At 39.5% G+C, this 20,830-nt stretch overlaps 1 protein-coding gene across 2 annotated transcripts in view; it reads right to left on the reverse strand.

The window, feature by feature from the left end:
* melt (melted) overlaps positions 1-20,830 on the reverse strand; it is a 44,542-nt gene that overhangs the window by 6,975 nt on the left and 16,737 nt on the right. Inside the window, exons 2-6 of one of the 2 annotated variants that reach the window (XM_065237905.1) lie at positions 15,641-16,015; positions 15,346-15,604; positions 3,919-4,167; positions 2,814-3,856; positions 2,574-2,746 (exon numbers count right to left, since the gene is read on the reverse strand). In XM_065237905.1, coding sequence (XP_065093977.1) covers positions 2,574-2,746; positions 2,814-3,856; positions 3,919-4,167; positions 15,346-15,450 — 1,570 coding nt within the window. In that variant the 5' untranslated portion in view covers positions 15,451-15,604; positions 15,641-16,015. Of the gene's footprint in view, positions 1-2,573; positions 2,747-2,813; positions 3,857-3,918; positions 4,168-15,345; positions 16,016-20,830 lie in introns of both variants that reach the window. The other variant, XM_065237904.1, reaches the window with a different exon arrangement.

Consider the following 20,830-nt stretch of genomic DNA (forward strand, 5'->3'; position numbering starts at 1 on the left):
AAACAAAAGTGTCAACAAAGGATCAACTTTCTACGATCAATTTCTGGGACATGGTGGGGTGCTCACCCGGAAGACCTCATTAAACTATATAAAACGACTATTCTTTCAGTTCTTGAGTATGGCTCTTTTTGCTTCCTCTCGGCAAGAAAAACCCACCTAATTAAATTGGAACGCATTCAATATCGTTGTTTACGTATTGCCCTTGGCTGTATGCATTCAACACACAATATGAGCCTAGAGGTCCTAGCGGGCGTAAAACCCCTGCAGAACCGTTTCTGGGAGCTCTCATTAAGATTATTGATCAAATGTAGTGTCAGTAACAACCTTGTGATTGAAAACTTCGAAGAAATGCTCGAATTGAGCATCCAGTCTAGATTCGTGCGAATCTATCTTAATTATATGTCATCGGATATTAGCCTTCCTTGCTATAACCCCTCTCGTGTATGCTTTACTAACTACAGTTCCCCCATTGACTATGATCTCTCCATGAAACAGGCTATTCAAGGAGTTCCAGATCAACTTCGACCTATCTTAATTCCCCGCATTTTCGCTGAAAAGTACCAACAAGTCAATTGCAATAGAAGATTTTTCACTGATGGATCACGCATTGATGGTTCCACTGGCTTCGGCGTCTTCAATGAATACTCAACCGCCTTTCGGAAACTTCAGGAACCTTGTTCCGTTTATGTTGCTGAGCTAGCAGCAATCAACTTCGCATTGGGGATGATTTCCGATATGCCCATAGACCATTACTTCATCTTCTCGGATAGTCTCAGTTCGATTGAGGCTATTCGGTCGATGAAACAAGGTAGGCACTCATCTTATTTCCTTTCAAAGGTAAGGGAGCAGATGAGTTTGCTGGTCGAAAGATCATATATGATTACCTTTGTATGGGTCCCCTCACATTGCTCAATCCCAGGCAATGAGAAGGCAGACTCTCTCGCAAAGGTGGGCGCACAACAAGGCGAGATTTATGATAGAAGACTTTCACATGATGAATTTTTCCCATTAGTACGTCAGAGTTCTCTTTTAAGTTGGCAAAACGATTGGACAAGTAATTCTCTTGGGCGGTGGTTACATTCCATTATTCCAAATGTTTCTTCGAGAGCGTGGTTCAAAGGTCTGGATGTAAGTCGGGGATTCATTCGAGTGATGTCAAGACTTATGTCCAACCACTACTCGCTAGACGCACATCTCTATAGAATAAACCTCGTTGACAGCAATATATGTAGGTGCAGAACCGGTTATGATGACATCGATCACGCAGTTTGGTATTGCCCGGGTAATGACGCCTCCAGAGCACGACTATTGGATACCCTAGTGGCCCGAGGTAGACAACCCTTCCGTGAAGTAAGAGATGTATTGGGAACACGTGATCTTCCCTACATGCAAGCGATCTACGAATTCCTTTGTTTGTCTGATGTTAGAGTTTGATGTGACCATCCCATCCTTTCCAAACAATTTCCCGCCATTGTGTCCCAGTCTTATTATCCTCCTGTTCCTGTGCTACTTGCCCCTGCCCAGCCAGGATTTGGTCAACCGTCCGAGAGTAGTATCTGAAGGAGGCTTCAGAAACCAGTTTCCTACCTAGCTCCTTCCCATCGAAATTGTTACCCATTAACCTCGAGCCCGCCACGAGTAATTGGTACCCAATACTAACCTAGAACTACTGCTATTTAAAATGTAAAATCAAACATTACTGATTTTGGCTCCGCAAAGTGTCACACACGACTGAGCCTAGTAAATAAACGAACTAGTAAAAAAAAAAAAAAAAAAACTCACCAACACTGGGAGACTGTGAGTTCCTGCCCACCTGTTCATTTTCCATCGTGCTACCCGAGCACGATGGAAAATGAACAGGTGGGCAGGAACTCACAGTCTCCCAGTGTTGGTGAGTTCTTTGCCGTTAATGTTCACGAAAAGTTCACTATTTTGCTATACAGAAATTCAAAACAAAAATTTTATCTGCGGATTTGAACAGTTTTTGACCTGTTTCATACTACCGGAAGGTGTATGCTGGTCACAAATGCCGTGCCAAACTGATTTCCTACTCAATTAATCAATCTTTGATGTGAAATTCGCTAATAAACACGAGGCGCATTTCGTATAGCAAACATGCCATAACAAAATGGGCATGGTTCATTTATGTAAACAAACTAACACTTCTTCCGACTGTTACACCTATGTATTAGCCGTCTCGCTACCCGAGCAAAGTCGGTCAAAAAATGAAAGCAAATCGATAATAAAGTTTGCTGTTCCTATCATAATGAAAACACATTTTGATTTTAATTGTCGCGAAATAAGTTCAGTTTTTTAAATGAGTTCAAGTTCTACTGCTAACGTCTTGTTGAAAATTGAACTAACCATTATTGTCTTGCCCGTATCAATAATCAAATTGATTTCATATATAGCAGGATTAGTTTTCCGTTTGATTCAACAGTGTAAAATGTTGCTCCCATTTTTGCAACCAAAATGAACCAAAATGAACCAAAATGAACCAAACTTGAAAATCGATGCTGTTTGGTGCCGATTGGTGTTTAACTGTAGAAAATCAACCCTTATATCAGACTTACCTCCATTATACTGCCCGAGCAGCTGCGACGAACTGAGTCTGGTCATCGATTTGTGCAAACCTCCCACCGATCCTCCGGCAATGTTTAACCGAGTCATGCTCTTGTTACCACCACCTCCGGAATGTAACCGCCCCGTACTTCGAGAATCGCCCAGTTTCGCCCGACGTGTGTAGCTAAAATCGAACAATGCAATATTTAATCAGTAACTAAAATCCGCCAAAAGATGGCTGATAATCTCACCCGGTATGCGGTGGCGTTGGCGGTACCATGGGCCCTCCATTCACGACAGCCGGTATCCCATTGGCAGAGTTCATGAAGTTTGTCAGCAGAGCTGGATGGATGGTGGAAGTCGTAGTCGTTCCATTCGATGTATTGATGATTGTAGTGATGGCAGTCGTGGCACTACTATTGCCAATGACGGCCACGTTTGGTGTTTTGGAAATTATCGAGCGACTATCCAGTGTCACCGGTGGTGTTGTAGCCGATGCCACTGCCGTTACCGGCAGCGTCGCGGAAGAGTTCAGATTGACTATGGTAACTCCGCCGGGAGTCTGTTTGATTTGATTGCTATTGTTCAGTTGTCGTTGCCGTACCACCGAAGTGACCTTGTCGGTAAACAAAACCGGATACTTGGTACAGAGCTTGGTCGCTTCGTTCAGTAGGATCGTTTGCAAAGCACGATCCGCCTTAGGGAGGTACTCCAACACAAAGTCTAAAGCGACCTGCGCTCGGTCTTTGCTCGATTTACCTATCGCTGATAAGATTTGCGCTGCAAATCCAACCGTTTGTGGTACCACCAGGGCAACATTCTTCACCGAGTCGGTGTATTCACTCATTTTGATCGGTTTGTATTCGGCCAGTTTTAGAATCACCAACATAACCGCAGTAGAAATGCAAGGTTTCTGGGCTAGATCGATAAGCTGTGGAATGCTTTCTAGCAGGGAGGAGGGTTTACTCTTGGCAATCGCTACCAACAGTTGTAGGATCACAATCTGCTCTTGGAGTTCACATTTTGGAATGATTTCGACGAACCGCTTAGCTTCGGCATTGATCGGTTCCGGAGCAGCATCGTAGATTTGCGAGAGAACGTGACATAGGCCGTAGTTTTCGTTTAGTAGGGATTCTAGAATGAGCTTGACGTGGGGCGAGAGAAGATAGGAATACTCGATGGCTGCCGACGAGAGATAGCTTGCCAGGTTCCGGGACAGTTCCAAGTTTCCTTTGTTCAGGAATTTAACGGCTACGGGCAGTGTTACTTCCATCACGTGCTTTTTGTTGTAATTCTACGGGAAAAATACGTTTAATTTGAAGGATTTAATTTTACCTTAAGTGACATTCAACTTACAAGAAAAATACTGGAAATGATATCTGAGGAAATCTTGGCATGGGGTGGATCCGCCTCCTTGCTGGACGGTTGCAGGTTGTACTTGAGACAGGTCTCCAACAGGCCCACCAGCCCGGCGCAGTGCTTTTCGATGGTGTTGGTCTTTTTGATGCATGACGTGACACGGTTGATACAGATTTCGATCACCGATTGATCATTGCTGTTCTGCAGGTAGTCCTCGTGGCTGATGATGGAAGATATTTCCTGAAGCTACGGATTAGGAATAAAAAACAAAAATGTTGAAACGAGAGATATAACATAAGGACATCTTTAAAACTTATTAAAGAAAAGCAAACCAAAAAATTTCTTTAATACGCTGGTATTATACGTTAGATTTAGTTTCACGCGATTTATGCCTTCCTGTAATTCTAAAACCCGAAAAATTTCTAGACCGGACCGGGAATCAAACCCAGCCATCTCCAGCATGGTCTCGCTTTGTAGCTGCCCCTTTACCGACTGAGCTAAGGGAGTCCATCCCATATAAGTCTTAGGGGGTCTTTATAACAGTCCAGAAATTCTCTGTAGAACACTCCGAAAAAATCATGAATTCATCCTTAGATTCTCTTCGAATTTTAAACTCTTTGATTTCATTGAAGTTTCAATTTTATTAATGCAATTCACCTCATAATTCTCAACTAACAATTAAAAAAGGCCTATTAGCTTTTGTGAGCAAAACTTGTAATTCCATTTCCCTGCCAACACTATCGGCTAGCAAAAATTCTCCCGCCGAGAATTGTCTTAAATTTGTGTGCAGAATTATCTTGGAGTTCTCCTCTAAATTCTTCTGGAAATTGCTTGGAATTCTCTATAAAATTCTAAAGAAATTATTTTCGAAGTGCATTTGAATTTATTATCGGAATTTCCTTAAAGATCCTCGCAGAATTCCTTTAAAATTGTACCCATAAAATTCGATTCCCTTGGTATTGTTCATGAATCCTGGAATCCTCTTCACAATCGTTATGAAATTTTCCAGAGAGCTAGTTATATTTTTTTAACTCTGAATTAACTCACTTGACTTGGGAGTTCTAGTCGAAACTCTCTTAGTGAGGTTCTTAAAACTCCCTAGAAAATATTATCTGAAAAACTACACTCTGAAAAATGTTCGCGTTCAATTTACGTGAAAACATAGATGGTTTTCATCCACTCTATTTTTCACGTAGCTTTTACCGGAATTGAACCGATAGCCGAACAAAATTTAGCTTCGATTATCTACGTGATTAGTCAGGTAAATAGAACATGGAAATCGTGTATTTTTTACGTGAAATTGGTGTGAAAAGTACTGAAAAAAAACGGTAACTTTTACGTCATATTCCGTTTACTTTAAAATGCTTTTCTCGTTAATTGTACGTGAATTTCGAATGAAAAAATGGAATCCATTTATTGGACCAGTCAATATTTTGTAATTTTATTGGACAGATATAAATTTCAATTATTTCAATTGTTGTTTATATCTGCTCATAAAATTGGTTGATTATTAATTAGGTATAAACCGTTATGTGTCTTTTATTATATTAATTTGTTTCATTATGAATTTAAACTACTATCATTATAATCTTATTATAATCTTCCGATACAGTTAGCACACACAAAATGCCGATTCCGACATTGTCAAGCATATGAAACTGTCGAAGTTCGCTAAGAAATGTATGCTTTGGCAGGCTATCTGTACCTGTTTCAAGCCACATTTCTATTGCAACCGGGACCGTCAACCAGGAAATTTACGTGAACGAGTGCTTGGAAAAATCGTCTGCTGCCTTTCCTGATGCAACACGATTATTTCCGATGCATTTGCGGATTTGGCATCCTGCCATTACAGAAAAAACACCATGGAGTGGTATGCCGGCAACAACGTGCAGGTGATGCCCAAGGATAAGAACCCTTCCAACACGCCAGAGCTTCGTCAAATCGAAAAATTTTGGGCGGAATCTAAAGAAGATCCAAAAAACTGTTGGAAGCGAGAATCAGTTTAAGGCAAACGGCAAACTGGCGTTCTGCGGCGAACAAAGTGGACGAGATGGCTGTACAGATTCTGATGGCAGGAATTAAACTGCAGGCCCGGTAATTCGGATTCGGAAATTAATCAATTTACACGCATTCTTGTTTTTTTTATCCCCATAGGATTGCAATGATCGGGGTTGATGAAAATTTTTTTCAAGTGACTACGATGTCAGACGGATTAGTCTATGGTGACCAATTAAACTCCGGATTCACGATCTAGATTAATCATAATCTTCTTGAAAATCTTTATGGTTCGGTAATCGCAGGTCTGTCTTTGTCTATGTCTTCTTCTCATTCGTACGTCAGTTTTAATGGCTGGATGTTTTCTTGTCTAATGTCATGATGTGTTTGTGTATCTGTGTGTGTGTGTGTGTGTGTGTGTGTGTGTGTGTGTGTGTGTGTGTGTGTTTTTTTCTTTTTTTTTTTTGGCAAGGAGGAAACTTTCAAAAAGGCCATTGTGCCACCGCTTGACGACTGTGGGCACAGTCGCGGTGACACGGTGTGTGGGATTCTTACCGCACCAAAACCTCCTTGGACGCCTTGCCCTTTTCCCTCGGAACCACTTGTCGTATTACTTCGGAGGGGGCTGTGCATTACACACCTCACTTTACCTCAGCTAATTGACGCTTCCCCGGTGGTGGATTCAGCCTACTCTGACGAAGAGTTCTCCCGGTTTCGGCTTTCAGTTCGCACTTGTGTGAGCACATTACTACTTTCTAGTTGGTCTTCTCGCCATTTTCACTGCAACGCTGACATGATCTGCGTTACTGCTCTGCTGACGGCGTTAAAGGTGCCCTCCTCTCGACACATTTCTTCGACGACATTCTCCGTGCTAAGGGCGAGCATATCCTCTCGCACATCATCAAATCTAGGACATTCGAAGACCACGTGCTCTGGTGATTCTTCCACATTCCCACACTCCGGTCAGAAGGGTGACGTTATGTGTCCGAACCGATGCAGGTACTTTTTGAAGCAGCCATGACCAGACAGGAACTGCGTCAAGTGGAAGTTGACTTCTCCATGCTTCCTGGTCACCCAGGTCGAAAGAATCGGTATTAGCCTGTGTGTCCATCTACCGTTCTCTGCTGCATCCCACTCCTACTGCCACTTAGCCATCGACTCCGTTCTCACCATTTTTCGTACTCCTCTGGTTTCTCTCGTCATATAGCATAGTCAATCATAGCTCAATCATACCGGCGATAACGCATACTGCCTCCATCGAAATGGTTCTGTACGCACTCACGACTCGCATGGCCATGAGCCGGAACGTACTGCTCAATTTCCTTTGGTTCTGCTTCGTTTTCAGCGCTTCAATCCAGGCTGGACCTCCGTATCTTAGTATCGATGAGGACACACTAGCCAGAAGACGCCTCTTGCTGCTGCTTGGACCAGAATTGTTCTTCATGATTCTGGCTATTGCGTTGATGACCTTCGCCGCCTTCTCGCAGGCATATTCGATGTGGCTATTAAAGTTTAGCCGATCGTCGATCATCACTCCCAGATACTTCAGCACGCGCTTCGAAACAATGGTGTGCTCTCCAACGGTGATTTCTGCCCGCTGCCCTGCTTTGCAGTTACTGACCAACATCACTTCTGTTTTGTGGTGAGCTATCTGCAGCTTCGCTCCTTGCATCCAGTTACCAATCGTATCTATCGCCTCGGCCGCCAGTATTTCCACTTCTTCCAGCGTCTCACCGGTTACCGACAAGACGACATCGTCCGCAAAGCCAACGATCTCAACTCCTTTGGGCAGCTTGAGCGTCAGCACGCCATTGTATATTCCGTTCCACAGCGTGGGACCTAGAATGGAGACTTGTGAAACTCCCGCCGTGATTCTAAGTGATTTCTGCCCCGTGTCTGTCGCGTAGACCAGGACCCGGTTCTGGAAGTAACTACTTAGAATCCTGCAGAGGTAGTCTGGAACCCTCATTCCATGGAGCGCCTTGGCGATGGCCTCCCAACTGGCGCTATTGAATGCATTCTTCACATCAATCGTAATCACGGCGCAGTATCGATTTCCTCTCCGCTTCTGTTTGGAAGCTTTCTCGGCTCTGTCAATCACTGTCCGAATTGCATCCACCGTCGATCTCCCTTTCCGGAATTCAAACTGCCGCTCCGACAATCCGTGTTCACTTTCCGTGCATCTCCAAGATGCAAGCATATTCGCCTATACGATGCAGGATCCCCCAGCGGTTTTCCGGGCTTCGGCAACAGCACAAGCTTTTGTACCTTCTACCTATCAGGGAACTGACCCTCGTCCAGACATTTCTGCAGCACCATCCTAAACATGTCCGGGAACGTCTGGATCGCCGCCTTCAACGCCACGTTGGGAATTCCATCCGGGCCGGGAGCTTCATTCGCTTTCAACCCTTTCGCTGCTGCTATGAGTTCCTCGTTGGAGACTTGTTCAACGTTGTCTTCATCTACCTCGCCATATGGTGTAGGTGGCCAGTTCGTTGGGTCATTCTGTGGGAAAAGTCCCTCCACGATGACTTTCAGCTTGTTGGGACACATTTCAACCGGCATCGTTGGACCTCTGATCTTTGCCATCGCGACTCGGTATGCGTTGCTCCAGGGGTTGGCATCGGCGTCGCGGCACAGCTCCTTGAAACTATTTGACTTGCTTTATCTTTCGTTTCAGTGCAGCCCTGGCCTCTCGGAACACCACCCTGCGCTCCTCTCTATCTGATTCTGTTTTTGCTCTCTGAGCACGCCTTCTGGCTAGAAGACAAGTAGCACGGAGGGTGCTATCTAACGTACTATCCACATTTGTTGCCTAATACCTACATGTAATTTTTAATTTTATCACGATAAGTTGCTCAAAATAGCAGCCTGTAATTTCTTACCAGAATTCGCCTCCAATTTAATGTCTTTCGATATTTTCGAAGGCGAACACTCCGCAACCTATTCTTGCTAGTGATTCTGTCCAATTGTTAGATATCCAAATTATAGTCATTCGTAAATTTACTATTGAATATATGGATGAATTATCTATTATTGAAGAACTATTATTTACGATAATTACATGAAAGAAATAAAATATAAACTATAAGCAAAACGTGACTACTAAAAACTCAAAAAGATATTCTGACAAATGTATTTCACGCATCCAGGAATCTGAAAACTATCAGACGCTGTAATGATACTTTGCACATGCTAGACACAAGAAGAGGCCAAAAGGCAATCAACGATTCTACGAATCGCGAGCACTCACGAATCATAAAACCGCTGACTGCGACACTCTGAAAGCGAAATTGACAGGCTCTATGCGTCAAACACCCGCCCTCCAATCTCCTCCCGCATCCAACAACACAAATCTCCATTACAACATCTAACGAATTCAAAACTCCGAAAATCACTCGTCTATAGTATAGTAAGGATAAAGGAAGGGTAATGGCTGAATAGTCTATGCGGACCACTTGAACGCCATGGGAAAAGGAAGGGATTGAAGAGGTCGGTTATTGGGGGGTTTTGAGGAAATTACACATAGTACTAGATTTGTGATGCAAAATGTAAAGAAACCGAAAATCCATCTCCCACTGATTCATCCTTTCACATATATACCAAATTGATATTTTAAAGCAATAATCAAAATAAACAGACAATACATGAAAAGGCTAGTTGCCAGCTGCCTTAAAGGCTAGTTGCCTCCCTAAGCGGACCCTCCGCATCCTAACTCTTCTGTTAATAAACTTAATGCTACTAGGCTGTCTAAATTTTCTTATTTAAGTTCGTTTGATGATTATGATATCTCTAGTCTAATTTAATAAAAAATTGAAATCTCTAGTCTACCTACCATGCTTTATTAAGTACCTGCACTTGTGAATGTAATCTAAAATTTAACGTGTTTCAAGTTTTTTTTTACTTTGACCTATATTTAATATATATTAGTCCGTCTCAGGTGACACCTTCAAGTGACTAAAATGCTTCACTTTGAAGTTAGTTTCCTAGCTGATTTTTAAATTACATAGGGTATATGCTTCAACTACGCTCACACGTTTCCACTATGCCGCACCACAAAAATACGTATGGTTATGTCACAATAGAAGCACGCCACAGTGGAAATCCCGAGCCATAGTTCAAACACTTATGCCAAATCAAAATGAAGCACATATAAGATTAGTTGCAATACCATGTACAAAAATGGTGTTTAACATTGTTCCCTGAGTAATACCTAAATGAAAACAACAACGAAAGCTTGTAACGCAAGTAGAAGGAGCACCGTTAGGCACTTTCTGAAATATTTCAACAGTATAATTACCTTGCAAACCCAATTAAATCTGCGTAAAAATAAATAAAATAAGAGTGATTTGCGGCAAAACCCGCCAGTATCGCACCCAACGTCAGTGTTTATACGTAAGCGTGCTACAACGCGGCTTTCAAATAAAGGAGTAACAAGTGTGATACTACACCAACGTCCAAGTTAAAAACTAGCCAAGGGAAATTGGTATGGATGAGCCTGACATAAGAGGTAAAATACCAAAAAAAAAATGTTCCCGCAATACCATCCCAATACCAAATTTTGATAATGCAATACCAAAACAATACCACACAGGTATTCTTTTGGTATCCAAATATAAATTTTTGTTATTAAGAAAGTATTTTGCACGTAGTTTTTTGGTATTGTTCTTTGGTATTTGACCTCTTATGTCATGCTGGTCAATACCAATATTTGGTATCAGGTCAGAATTAGGTATTCATTAGTTATTTTCTCCTGCTCGGGTGAAAGTCAAAGGAAAGGGCCCAAAAAGTTTCGATTGGCCGGGCCTTCGGATAATTCGGAGGATTCATCTCTTTTGGCACGTATTGCACATTGTTTTGCCTTCCGTGTCTTTCGAGTAGTGTATTGACACCAAATCGGATCAGTACTATGGACCATCATGTTGACGAAGCATGGGCCGCAGACGCCGATTCAAACACTCTTGAACGTAAATTTCAGTGTTCATCGTCTCCTTCGTCACAAATGGCTTTGACAAGTTGCCACACTCACATATCACTTGCCAAACCATGGCCTTGTTACCAAATTATTCGGTAAAACTTTACCTATCGGCATCGTAAACTTCCTGACTATCACGGACTGTGTAGTATTGGTCTCCTGGAGGCGTCTTGTAGTCAAATTTGATGTATGTTTCATTGTCCATGATAAAAACACACCAATTTTCCGCACAGCAGGCTAACATACACTGGGGAAAATGGACGTATGAATTCCATAAGATCCACTTATGAATTTTAGCCTCAAGAAATTTGTATGAATTTCACTGATTTGCCTTATGAAAAATAATGTTGACAAAAAATAATAAAATGGAATAGACTGGAACCGAACTATGGACGTTGAGATTACGCCTGTGTTTTGACCGCGCGTCTTTCGACGCTTGGGAAACTTAAATGGTTAAAGGCGTATAAGAACTACCTCACGCAGTGGTGTCGTCTTAACCTCAATCTACCTGTGCACTAACTCTCAAAACATAAGCAATTATCAAAATATTGCTTGCAATGGATAGATATCGAGTTAACTAGAAGATTAAGTGTATTTTTCAACCGATTCGAGTATGAATATGGCATTAAATCTGTTTTTGAAAGTTGGTGCACAGGTAAAAAGTGAGGTTACGCGACGCCACTGACCTCACGTTAGACGAAAATCTTTCATAAGTCACGCTTATGAAATTCTTATGTGTCGTTCATAAGTCGAGCCTTATGAAATTCTAAAGTTTATTTGCCTCAGTCAGGTCCATTCAAATTCCATTTTTTAATTCCCGGTTTTCCCGGTTATTTAAAAAAAAAAACTCTACCTTAAGCAAAAAAGTCGTTCAAAAATATTCCTTTAGAGATAATGATACAATTTTGTCAGCACAATTCCTTTACAATATGCAGGGCTGGTAGTGGGTATTTTATACAATAGTATTGACTACAATAACGAAAAAAGTGACCAAATAGTGACATTTATTGATCGAAAAGATATTAAAGATATGGATCTAATCTGTCGTTAAATGCGGTCCACTTTGAGAAATATTATAAATTCCCAAACCACCATGAGCATTTTACAAGTTTTTTTTTTTAATAAAACAAATGGTTGAAGGATCTTATAAATTTGTATTCGTAAAATCAGTATTAATTGGATAATCAATAGGTGAATTTGTAATCTTCATTTCCTCACACAGTACTCATTTTTCTGCAACGATATTTCTGGAAACCAACGTTGAATAAGTTGAATTTAGATTCAGATCGCGAATTGGTTTAATTCTGGGATGTGAAAGATTGAACATTGACATTTATTAGGAAATCTTGAAGTTGGAAAAAATTGAGGCACAGAGAAAAATGTTCAACTTCTTGGATAAATTTGTCAATTTTAAGACAAGCAATTTTAAAGATCTCGAATATAGAAACTTCTGTAAAACTTCAAACAAAGACAAATTTTCATATCTCAGGAACCTAGACAAGTGTTTTGGATCGTATCAATATTTATCTTTATTCTGGAACGAGGAAAATTTTCTCGAAAAATCTCGATCTTCAAAAAAGTTGTAAGATTTTGGTATACATTTTAGAGATATTAACCATTTTTTTTGGTTATTGCTGGTACTTAGTAATTTGCGATTTTTAATTCAAACAAATTAAGACAGCGTAGAATAATTTACAATATGTTAGAATGTAAGTCCGAGAAAAATTTAATGTTTCTAAAATATAGAAAATATTCCATGATTTTAAACATAGAATTTATCTAAAATCTGGGATTGTAAATTAGTTGATTCCAGACTTGTGGAAAATACAATTGAAAAAAAAAAAGAAATTTTGAAAAAAAAATGATGCTACTACATGATACTTCGATGTTTGCCGATACAAAAGCTTCCGGCCTTCAAAGATTTATCAAAATTCGGGTCTTTGAAGAAATCTCTAGCGCTTGGAAAGTTTCCTAAACCATTTGTCAACGTATTAGGCTTGGAAAACTTTCAAGATGACGAAGAGATATCGGAACCAGAGTTTTGTTCAGAAAATTTGTGATATCTCGAGATCATAGACAATGGAAAAAAAATGTATAACCTTATTTTTCTTGAAGATAACGGACTTGCAATAAATGCACTCTGGCCATTCTTTTTAAGAATTTAAAAACCTTTTTTTTTGGTTTTTTTTTTTCCAGTTGTCTAACCTAGTTTTCTCAGTTTAATTGAAACAGTTAAATATGGTAAAATACCCCAAGTACCTTCACTAGCTTTATTGCATGATAAAACCCAAATCCTTACTTGAAGCATAGATTATAAGGGGTTGGAATTTAGAAGGGAAATGCAAGGAAATGATTTTTGAAATAATCTTAAAAAAATCTTTACAGGATTCCAAGAGGATGATTTGAGAATGCTTAGCAAAATTTCAAGGAAAGTATTTTTTTTTTAATTTACAGTAATTTTCACACTCTCGGATCATCAAGGAAAGTATTTTTTTTTAATTTACAGTAATTTTCACACTCTCGGATCATTCGTGCTTTATCCGGGTGAGATTTGAACTCAGAGTTTGGAGTGAGAGGTATTGATTCAGATCTTTATGTTTTACAGACTCACCTCGGTATTCAAAGATGTCCTAATCTTGGTATCTGGTTAGCACAAAGTGCAGAAATTAATGTTTAATTTATCTCTATGTCCGGTGTCGAACATTTGCATGCCATGCATCATTGGAGTTTACAAGGAGTTTTAGGCGGCATGAATCTGCTTCTCTATTTTGAAGTTGCTCCGTAACAGGATATGTCTCGCTCAGCCTTTATACTAGAACTACTTCACTCGTAGCAAAAGAATTCAAGCAATGACACCATATGAAATTCTATAAATTTAGCTATCGTAGTAGAAACAACGACAAAATCACCGCTTGATCCGGGCGCGAACAGATTGCGAGTGAGAGAAAAGAATATATGAAAGTTGTAAGCAAGAGAATGTAATTATGTATGTGCTATAAAGTTGAATGATTCCAAGTAATATTACAAGTTTAAAGGTTTAAAGGATTTTTCAAGACCAAATTATGGCCTACAAGACTAATATAAAATCAAAACTGGTACTTGGGATGAGTATATATCATCTTTCCTGGTGCAATTTATACAGCTTCCGAGCTCTCGGTTTGACGGATGCGGCTTGTTTCTGACTCCACTTTGGCTTCTTCTGCTTCTTGAACGTTTTCAGCCCGTTTCTTACCTTGGCACGTTCTTCGATGTTCTCAGTTTATTGGCTAAATCTCGAACAGAGGCACTTTTCTTACGGACGAAAGCTTGGGTGCAGTTTTCGGTTCACCGGTCACGGTTTACAGTTTCGGTGTGTCCTCGACAGTAACTTTTTTATCGAACTTCCGGATGGCGGTTCGGACTACTCCGAAACTTACATCCTCCATTTTTTCCAACCTCCTTACTGATAGGTTGGGAATAGTGCATCATTTGTGCACGATCTGTTTGCACTTTTCCGGGGAAATGCCTCGCATTTTGATGATGTTGTAAAAAAATGCACAAAATGCACAAAATTGTTGAGTAATAAGTAAACACTAACACACATCGATGAATAAATGATAAACTTCATTCATCGATGTGCGGGGTAGAAATGACGGCGTGTTGAAAGTGTGCTTATACTTTCTGGGACACTCTATATTCAGAGAAAAAAAATTAATCCTCTTCTATATATCTTTGCCATTCTTGCATTTACTCAAAGGATTCATTTTTGTTGGACACAGCTGGATCGAGCAGATGCAACAATCTACTCGAAGATTATTTTTTGTCAGTCGTTATTAGGTGTAACATCTATTAAGAGAATACCCATTTGGAGGTTAAATTTTGCAACAACTAACAACGTCTAGCATCTACGGAAATGGATTTTTATCAATCCCATTTTTTTTTTTTTAAATCTTTATTATAGAGATTTTTAGCCGCAGGCTAGTTCATCTCTTAGGAGCTCAATTTAGCATCGAAGTATCCTTTTATATCCATTGAGCAGCCACAAGTTCGCAACCATATTTAAAATTTTAAATGATCAACCGAGTATGTTTGAAACAAGCGAAGCTAGTCAAACTTAGTAGTTAATTTTCCCGTAGTTAACTACAGATTGTTCCGTGAAAATAAAGGCTGATAACCTCATGATGAATAGAAAATAAATATCTAAACACAGCAAAAACTTTGTAAATTATCAAGGTGTATATTGATGAATTTCCCAGCTTATGTAAAACAAACAGCAGGGAAGTTTTAATTTTACTGAATTTTAAGAATGTTAATCTAGTTTCATTTGCTTTGAATGTTTTAGAATGAACAAATGTTTAATTTTCCTTAATATGTTATGTTTTAGCATTTATTCATTGATTGTAAAACGTGTAACTTCATATTTAGCATAACATTATGATTTGCGTACATTTTTGAATTAATTGAAACAAACTTACCACTTCACTCAGATCGTTGGCAATCTCCACATCCGCTACCGAAAACAGCTCTCCGGCTCGCGACAAATCTCGCTTTGACAAAACCGTCGTAAATAAATCATGCATCTTGCTCTCTGTGTAGTGGCTGACTGCTTCCTTCTCACTCACTCTTTCCAGAATCAATCAATCGATCCTCTTCATCGCACGATCCCATAACCTATCAACACTTCTCTCGCAACAACACAGATAATCCTGGCTTTGTGCCTGTAAGCTGCGCTTCCTTTCACCACCGTTGTTGATTGCATCACAGTTTTACCACCCCAACAGGATTACCACCTAAGCTTTGCTTCCATTTACCTTAATGTAGGTTGAAAATGCGAACACTTTTTCCCTGCTCTTCACTCATCACATACTTTTGCTTTCCTTCTCACCGACGGCGGCGCGCAGTTTCCACTTTCGACGTTGGGTCGTAGGAAAACATTTCACGCTCGCACGGCGGTTGCCTCAGCACTACTGCTTTTCTTCACTCACTTAGAATTAATGAAGTGCCAATCACGCACGACTGCGACGACGACGACGACGACGACGACGACGATGCCGCACCGGGAAGAGTCAGGATTAATTCACGCCTTTCGGTCAGTAGCGCTTCCCCATCAGCCTAGTCAAAACACGTGCGCCGAACTGGAGAAATCTGCAAGAGAGAAATGGATTTAGTTTGGAGATTAATGACACACTTAAATCTAAACGGACTAATTATAGCGTGCGGGTAACAACACGGGAGTTTCGGAATTTCGATAGCAGCGGAAAATTCTTGTTGCATTTCACTTTTGATCGTAAGTTGGTACACGCGAGTCTGCTTGTCTGTCTGTCTGTCTGTCTGGCGGTCCGTGTCTAGTGTTGGCAGAGGCGGAATTCAAGTTTTCGGTAAACGGGATTCCATTTTGCGCGAGCTGAGGAATGCGTCTGGTGCGACTTCTGAGCATCAGAGAGCTGGTGTACCTATCTGACTGGTAGGGTCTTGTTCGATCGGTGGCATAGTTATGCAAAGTATTTGAACGAGAAAGTCGGAGGAAGGTGCGGGATAAAGCAGCTGAAGATGAGAAGATGCTGCATAGAGAAATACGCCATGCCAATGTCACTTTCAGAGATGGGATGGGAATGGAAGGTAGTGCTGGAGGTGGAGATTGTGGAAAAATGGGTGCGTTTGAGGGGGAAAAAACATCGAAATGAGATGAGCGGAAGAAGAGCTGTTTAGAGCAGTTAAGGTTCGTTTGGGTGGTGCGAAAAGTAACATAACTTTTCTTGAATGAATAATTTTAGCTCGAGTTTGCTTTGGAATTGGAAAATAGAATAGATAAATTTTAACAAAAAGCTACTTTGGTTTAGACCAAAATAATTTACTAAACTGGGACTATGCAAAACGGTAGATATAAATAAGATGCTGTAAATTTTTTTTAAATTTTATCGCACTCACACCCAGTCGTTATTTTTTTCGAGACCAAACTTAATTTTTTAAATTATCATATTGGGTAAGGTGGGGTAACATGCCTGTTGAAAATACCTGTTTTACCTATTTTTAGTGGATCTTTTAACACTCCAAACACGATGCCTCCGGAAAATGTGTAACGGTAAACTTGCAATGTTTGAAAAATAAATGCTCAGCCATTTATTGACGAATTTCAAATCTATTGGCGCCATTTGAAACTTCTTACTAATCTATCGATAAACTTCAGAGCAATGATTTTTCAAACATTGCCAATTTGCCGTTACACATTTTACCGGAGGTTTCGTTTTTTGAGTGTTGAAGAACATTGCTAGTTCAATGTCTGAAGTAGAAAATATATTGCAAATGTATTCAAAATTAGCAAAAAGTCATCTTGCCCCGGGGTGCATCTCACCCCATCTTACCCTACCACACCGACGATGAAAAGAAACGAATACCTGTCTCTTACCGCATTATATCTTAATCAATGGCAAAAGTACACCGGTTGCAGCCAGCATGGATGGTGAAACACCGATCAGATCAGCAGTTTGAAAGTTTGGTAGGTGGAGAACGTCAGGGGTTCCACACCAGCACAAGCTGTGCAATAGATATCTAGCGTTCAAAATCATACGAGCCTAACTGCAATGATCGATTTTTTTCATTGATTTTCACTTCGCATTACTAAAGTTAAGTGAACCAATTTTCCTAAATGTTTCCAAAATCAACAGCAAATGCACCGAGCAATGTTGATCTAGCCAAGTAATTAAAAATGAAGAGAATCGATCATCGCAGTTAGACCCTTATGATGCTGAACGCTAGATATGTAATCCAATGTATGTTTAATTATTTGCCGTTTCCACTTTTAGCGTCGCACCTGCAGAAGGCACAGCAATATACCGATGGGAATGGCTGGTACTGGTTGACTGGGTCCCGAGCAATGTCCAACATCAACATGACAGCAAATCGAAATCAAACTTTGATATCAACATCAAACTGAAATCATAATTTGATTTCGATTTACGCGATTGATATAATTGATAACAAATTTTGTTTTCATTTCGCGGCATATTTGCTCTTCTAAAATATCTTTTGACATTTTGTTTTCATTGCCTTAGCAGAACATCAAATTGAATACTAGTTTTGCTATCAACGGGAAAACTGTTATTTTTTTTAATTTTTTTTTTAATAACCTTATTATTGAAATTGTTAGCAATTGTAGTAAGGGAAATGACGGCTTCGGCATGACAGACTATTTTCGGCAACCCAAATTGAAACACTATTTTCACTGGATATTCTTACGAAAACACTTCGCTGAATGCATGCAAACGATTCTTTATGCTTTCAGCTTCAATTTGACTATATTTTTACCACTGAGAAAAAGCAATTTAGCAAGGTTTTCTTGAAATGAAACACACGCACTACAAATTGTAGCTGATTTCGAGTTGCCGATAATAGAACAGCAGATTTACATGCAGTTCAAATGGAACGGTTGCCGAAGAAAAACTGGTTGCCGACAATACTCGCTTTCACTAGAGAAGATTGGAGCTTTGTAAAAGCGTTTCAAAACAGTTTTTGACAATTCTTTCGAGTGAAATTGTTAGAGCAGCTGGCAGCAATAGATTGTAAACAAACCAATACTGCATATGTGTGCGTTCCTTAGAGAAAAAAGGCTATAGAAAGAAGGTCGCTGCTTAGGTTGCCGAGAATACGTAAATTCCCCTAATTGTAAAAATGAAACCAAAACCAAAACGACATCAACCTGAGTAATCATTATCAGCGACATCACAACATCAAATTTAGATTTCAATTTGATCTCAGACTAAGCTCGGGATGATTTCCAAAGTCGAGCATGCCCCGTACCGTGAGTAGATCACCTTTCCGTGGTACGTTACGGGATGTAACCACCGATTCCTAGTCCTGACTACTTCAAAATAGGGGAACAGGATTTTTCAGTAATCAAAGGAACACATCTTAGTCCTTGTTACGTTTTATGCCTTGTTAATAGTGATAAGTCCTCGGGTTGCATCACCGAGGATGATCTTGAAACAAGGAAAAAATGGGTTAGTCTTCATATATGTGATTCCTAATCTTCTATTAGTTGTTCCCTAGTTTGAAGTGGTTAAGACTAGGGTCATTGCTTAATTTTGTTGCTAAGGAATCCAATTTTGACTGACAAAGGGCCTGCCTTTGGGGGGTGCTCTCACTTTTCGAAGGGTATTAATAGTGGAACTTTTCAATTAGAACCGATTCCTTGCGATGAAGGCAAGAATGACAACTGCATCAAAACCGAGTGCTTCATCATTTCTAAATGGTGATGGAGTAATACGACATACACTACCCGTCATAAGTGACGACTTGCGTGGAAAAGTATTGCAACACTCATTTGAATATTGTATCACCTGAAAAAGTTTAACATCACCCAAGAAAAGTTTATATTTTCACTAAAATTTGAACAAATTCACTGTATCACTGTTAATTAGACTAGGAAAGTTTTGCAGAAAGTGATGGCTTATTTATCCTTAGTAGATAAGTTTGAAATCACTATGAAAAATAATAAATCATTAAATATATTTTACCCGCCATAAGAATAATATCGCTCCACGGAAAATCAGACCTGAAAAAATTAGAATCTCGTGAAGTCGTTGCGATTCTATGCACAAAAGTTTGGTATGATTTGAATTTGAAGTGAATCACACCTGAAAAGTTTGAAATCACTTGAATTGGATGTGAATCAGACCTGAAAAGTTCGGAATTACTTGAATTGGATGTGAATCAGACCTGAAAAGTTTGAAATCACTTGAATTTGATGTGAATCAGAGCTGAAAAGTTTGAAATCACTTGAATTTGATGTGAATCAGAGCTGAAAAGTTTGACATCACTTGAATTGGAAGTGAATCAGACCTGAAAAGTTTAGAATCACATGAATTTGATGTGAATCAGACCTGAAAAGTTTGAAATCACTTGAATTGGATGTGAATCAGACCTGAAAAGTTTGGAATCACTTGAATTGGATCAGAGCTGAAAAGTTTGGAATCACTTGAATTGAATGTGAATCAGACCTAAAAAGTTTGAATCACTTGAATTTGATGTGAATCAGAGCTGAAAAGTTTGACATCACTTGAATTGGATGTGAATCAGACCTGAAAAGTTTGGAATCACTTAAATTTGATGTGAATCAGAGCTGAAAAGTTTGAAATCACTTGAATTGGATGTGAATCAGACCTGAAAAGTTCGGAATCACTTAAATTTGATGTGAATCAGACCTGAAAAGTTTGAAATCACTTGAATTTGATGTGAATCAGACCTGAAAAGTTTGAAATCACTTGAATTTGATGTGAATCATAGCTGAAAAGTTTGAAATCACTTGAATTAGATGTGAATCAGACCTGAAAAGTTCGGAATTACTTGAATTGGATGTGAATCTGAACTGAAAAGTTTAGAATCACATGAATTTGATGTAAATCAGACCTGAAAAGTTTGAAATCACTTGAATTTGATGTGAATCAGAGCTGAAAAGTTTGAAATCACTTGAATTGAATGTGAATCAGACCTGAAAAGTTTAGAATCACATGAATTTGATGTGAATCAGACCTGAAAAGTTTGGAATCACTTGAATTTGATGTGAATCAGACCTGAAAAGTTTGAAATCACTTGAATTGGATGTGAATCAGACCTGAAAAGTTTGAAATCACTTGAATTGGATGTGAATCAGACCTGAAAAGTTTGAAATCACTTGAATTGGATGTGAATCAGACCTGAAAAGTTTGAAATCACTTGAATTTGATGTGAATCAGACCTGAAAAGTTTGAAATCACTTGAATTTGATGTGAATCAGAGCTGAAAAGTTTGAAATCACTTGAATTGGATGTGAATCAGACCTGAAAAGTTTAGAATCACATGAATTTGATGTGAATCAGACCTAAAAAGTTTGAAATCACTTGAATTGGATGTGAATCAGACCTGAAAAGTTTAGAATCACTTGAATTGGATGTGAATCAGACCTGAAAAGTTTGGAATCACTTG

Source organism: Ochlerotatus camptorhynchus, unplaced genomic scaffold, assembly GCF_037179485.1.
Source record: "Ochlerotatus camptorhynchus isolate MF236.1 unplaced genomic scaffold, CSIRO-AGI_Acam_v1.1 ptg000658l, whole genome shotgun sequence".
Classification (NCBI taxonomy): Eukaryota; Metazoa; Arthropoda; class Insecta; order Diptera; family Culicidae; genus Ochlerotatus; species Ochlerotatus camptorhynchus.